The 4,626-nt window shown below is 40.0% G+C and overlaps 1 protein-coding gene across 1 annotated transcript; it reads right to left on the bottom strand.

Moving 5' to 3' along the window:
* Window positions 1-1,777: 1,777 nt before the first annotated feature.
* Window positions 1,778-3,741, bottom strand: LOC109421437 (protein O-glucosyltransferase 2-like). The gene is made up of 3 exons (XM_019695924.3): window positions 3,307-3,741; window positions 2,037-3,243; window positions 1,778-1,975 (listed from the first exon to the last, which is right to left on the bottom strand). The coding sequence occupies exons 1-3, from the start codon at window positions 3,492-3,494 to the stop codon at window positions 1,847-1,849; spliced, it is 1,524 nt and encodes a 507-aa protein (XP_019551469.3). The 5' UTR covers window positions 3,495-3,741; the 3' UTR covers window positions 1,778-1,846.
* Between the last annotated feature and the right edge of the window lie 885 nt (window positions 3,742-4,626).

The following is a 4,626-nucleotide window of genomic DNA, read 5'->3' as shown; positions in this document are numbered from 1 at the left end:
CCGGCCAAGTGTCCATTAAGCCAAATGACCGTTATGCCAAGCCAAATGTTTTTATGCAATGTGACCTTATGCCAAACGGCCTTATGCCAAATGACACAGACCTACAGTAGCACACTCAATAACAGAATCAATTTTCCTCCCATAAAGTGATCAATATTGTATATTTCTCATCTATGTTTTAAAAATTTTCTAGTCTAATTTGCTACTCTGATTGGACTTACAACAATGACCGGACGAATCTTATGTTCTTTACTTTTAGGCAAACTATCATAATTATTTTTCCTAGCTTTCTTCTTGTTAACCTTCCAGGACGCGCACCATCAAGCATCCGAAACTGCACCACGCTCGCGCTGTATACGAAAAGCAAGGTTTTTTTTGGCAATGTTGTACTTTTTACAACAGCGCGCGTGCTGAAGGGTTAACAACTGTTACAACTACTTTTTTACTCGTGCTAGATGTCGATTCTTAATCACTAATTTGTAAAAGCAAACTAATCATTATAAATTCCATTTTTTATTGATATTTTTCTTTAAATTCCAGATATGGCTTCGATTAGTACTGTTTACATTTCTGACTGATTCAGCCAAACCACTTTTTAACGTGACGCCTAGCAAAGCATAACCATTGACATTCAATAAATGACAGTATTTTATATACCATACGAACCGAACAAGACTACAAATGGCGACAAGGATCGAACACCAAAAGGGACACAGTTCGAAGGCAGTGGGGCAACACCAAAAAGTTCATCACCATGCATCCAGTCAACTTTGCGACATTCACAAGACGCGACGCGAGACAAGACACGACACGTATGGACAATCACCAAATCAATTTGAAAAAAAAAGATACCGTAATGTCGACCGGTTTCGGGCTCGATACAGTTCATCTACGGGACAATGTCCGACTCACACAAATTGATAGTCAACTTTGCCACTCGACTTATTTTAAACTGATGAAATCAAATAAAGACTTACAAGAGGCAGTTGCAAAACGATGAACGTTTGTTTGGAAACAGGACACAACATACAGCTGTAAGGGCGGATCGAGTAGAGCAGCGGTGCTCAGATTGCAGTATCTTGCGAGTCAAGTCTTAATTTTGGAGTTAAATCTCGTTAAATGATGTTAAATGATTTTATTAGCTTTTATCCAATTTTATTTTAAAACGATATATTCGAAGAAAATTTAGATCATCATATTTTGATAGAAAAATGTTACAAAGAAATAATTTATTGTCCGTCATAAAGTTTTTGTTTATTTTTATTCGTGAACAACGTAAAAAACGACATGCCAAAAAAAAAAAGATAAACTTAAGTTTGGAGAAACGGTATCAAGAATTCTTAAAATTCGTAATTAATTTATAGCTTAAACACGGTTAAGATAGATCTAGAATTACTTTCGCTGGAAAGACGGATCGGTCATCCAAAGCAGTATTGATTTCATATGGTGAGGTTCTGGTCAACATAAACCTAATCAAAATTTTATTTTAAACTAGCTGTCCCGACAAACGTTGTCTTGCCAAGCTGTGGTGGTTTGACAACTGTTGAGCTCATAACGTCACCGCACTCTAGATTGATTTCATTTCGATCGTGTTGATTTCCTTCCCGGCTCATGGAAAATCAGTACTTTTTCAATTTTGTTACTTTTCTAGCTGATTTTCGTAACTTTTAGTACATATAAACACTGCCACCACGAATACGAACCGAACCGTGCCAGAGTCATGGCGATCGGTTCAGCCGTTCTTGAGTTTTGTTGCCTCAAAGGAAATTCAAACTCATTTATATATATATAGATTCATTCAGATCTTTTCTAATACAAAGTGGAATGTTTCTAAAACAACCATTTACTAAAGTTCATCATGACTATTTTCGTGTTGCATCATATCACATTCACAATTGGCGCTAGCTGTTGGCTGATCCACCTTTTCCATGTTCGGTAGTACCTGAATGGAACTGACAATGCTCTTCGCATAATCCTAAAAAGATACACGGTCAGACTAGAAAAAAAATCTAAGAATAAGATAAATGCAACCATACCTTGAACAACAATCCATAATAACAGAGAATGGATTTTGGTAGCAAGTGCTTTTCCACGAAGCTTTTCGCATTATCGCGAATGCCTAGCATTGTATCGTCGGTTGTCTTCGCCTTCTCGATACTTTCCACCAAGTCGGACAAATCTTTCTTGAGTGGGACAAATTCCTTCCACTTTTGAAGTTTGTTGTAGAAATGCTCGTAATACTTGGAGTCCTGTTTGAATACTACCGAAGATCCACCGAGAAGGTATGGTAACCGGTATGCTGCCACCGTGCCATCCACATTGATCTGATACTTGTAGTTGAAAAAGTCGAAAAATGATATGTGCGCCACCTTGGGACCGTACCGTTTCTCCTCGTCTCGAAAGAAGAAGAAATTAGTCAGGGAAGCATTCACAAGGTCCGGATGCTTCTGCGATATTCCCACCAGATCGAGTCGTTCACGACACGCATCCCGACCACGCCAAAATGCTTTGGGCTCCTTATCCTTCCAGGGAGTTCCCTTCCGTTGAACGGAGAGCATATCAAGGGTGACACGATTCATGGCTTCCAGCGTGGCTTCAACGATGTCATACGTTGGCATTACGATATCGAAGGTATCATCGCTGCCGCACCACGAGAACACCGGATACGGTCCGGTCGTACGCCGGTGGCCCCCTTTTGTAACCAGTGGCCAATCACCAAGATTGACGAACAACTCCATATCGGGGAGGATAGTTTTTCGTGTCAATGAGAGCAACAAGGCATCCATATACATCTTGAATCCTGTATACCGTCCATAGCAGGTTCGATAGATCTCATTATGCTTGATCACATAATTGCACAATGATACACTTCCCGGCTTGTCGTACTGCTGGATAATCCTTGGTCTTAGACTGGAGAAATTGACGGCTCGGAATGGAATGAGGTCGCTTTCGATTTGCGGGTCCGAGCTAGGGCATCCGATCTGTTCAACCCACTCCTCCAGATGGGCCTGAGGACAGTTGCAGTTTTCGGTGTACAGCTTCCCGCTAAACCTGTAAGGAGAGCTTCCCAAATGTCGTTCTCCGTACAGTACGTGAATTTCCGTGTCCCAGCATGTCTCTGCCAGTTTGTATCGGATCAGGGATGATCCATCGAACCGATCTATTTGCTCTATTCTTACGCGACATTCCCCCAATACGGAACGACCTTTGAACAAAATCCGATACTTCAACGGATCTGTTATTCTATGAAGAGAAGTATTGAACTATTAGACTATTCTTTCTATATACAAACATAATCAAACTTACATGTTATTCTGCACGTCTCTTGGTTCGATGTAAAAATACCTCGCATTCAGCGGAAGCTTGTCGGCTAGCTCCAGACCGGGTCCCCATACTCGTGTTCTACCGTGATCCAACAGCGGCGAGTTGTCGCCCTGGAGGAATGGTAATTGGATCGCGATCAGCACCAACGCAATATCGAACAAACTTTTCATGTTCTACTAAATATATTCATGTAATAATTAGTGTTTTGCTTTCAATGAATAAATTATTACGGTCCAGTCAGCGAGCGCAGCGAACATCGCAGGACTCTCGATTTCTGCCGTTATGATCCATGACATCTCTGCACGCAAAGTCGTGGGAAGAAAAGCGAGAAGGGAGTAGGCAGCCGGCGACTTTGGTTTGTTTGCAAACAAACGGTACACAGCAGAGAGGGGAAAATCATCAGAAGAAGTCGAAGAAGAAAGGTACCGTTTTTAGGTGTTTCATAATGCCGGTAAAGTAGAATAGGGTAAGAACACCAATTCTAACGTTTGAGATAAAGGTCGAACTGAGTTACTCAGATATTTTTGTTTTGGAAAAGTGACGACTTATGTCGTTTTCGTTTTTGATTCAGTTCCAACCTGGGTTGGAACTGGATCAGATCACAGCTTCAACCCCAACCCGACTTCGGTTTCGCTTGTACTAAAGTTTGTTTGACGTTGTTTGTTTACACATTTTCCGCCGATCCAGTTCCAACCCAGGTTTAAAAACGAATTCGACATTAAATAGCTATGACGTCCATTATTTTCAGGAATGACTTATATTCACATTATCATAATGGCAATAATCACATTAGGCATAATGGCAAGATTTCCCAACAAACATTTCAGCTGTATAAAAGTTGAACCGTGGAACGAGCAACTCTTAAGCAAACTTTAGCTTAAGAAACTGTTATTCAGCTGCTTCTGTTTCTAGGGTTTGAACTAAACAGCTTTGTCATAAATATTTCAACAGTTTAGTTCAGAAAGTTGAAGAAAACCATGAACTGATCGAGAAAATGATTGCTTGGTCGGTCAATAAGCGTTGCAACAGGTTGCAACTACTGAATCAGGAATCTGGATTTACAAAGATAATATGTAGTGGTATTTAATAAACTAGTTTATTATTAACTCTATCGGCGAGATCATCATTACTTATCAGTAAAACTATAAATACGTTATCTCACAGAATTTCAACAAATCTTATCTAACTATGTTGGTTTTATTTATTTACAAGCATTTAACGATTTTAGCACATTTGGGAAGAAATGGGTTGACTCTGCTCCCCAGGTAGCCCTCTTAACAAAGGTTTTATGGTTTTATTTTG

Source organism: Aedes albopictus, chromosome 2, assembly GCF_035046485.1.
Source record: "Aedes albopictus strain Foshan chromosome 2, AalbF5, whole genome shotgun sequence".
Taxonomy (NCBI): domain Eukaryota; kingdom Metazoa; phylum Arthropoda; class Insecta; order Diptera; family Culicidae; genus Aedes; species Aedes albopictus.
Note: the sequence above shows the minus strand (reverse complement) of the source record. Positions and strands in the feature narration are given on the sequence as shown.

What these genes read in the sequence shown, in the direction of transcription:
- LOC109421437 (XM_019695924.3), bottom strand. Translation starts at nt 3,494, where the DNA reads ATGAAAAGTTTGTTCGATATTGCGTTGGTGCTGATCGCGATCCAATTA. An exon ending in AGAGACGTGCAGAATAACAT is followed by an intron (nt 3,244 to 3,306) that starts GTAAGTTTGATT and finishes TTCTCTTCATAG; the next exon opens with AATAACAGATCCGTTGAAGT. An exon ending in ATTATGGATTGTTGTTCAAG is followed by an intron (nt 1,976 to 2,036) that starts GTATGGTTGCAT and finishes GTATCTTTTTAG; the next exon opens with GATTATGCGAAGAGCATTGT.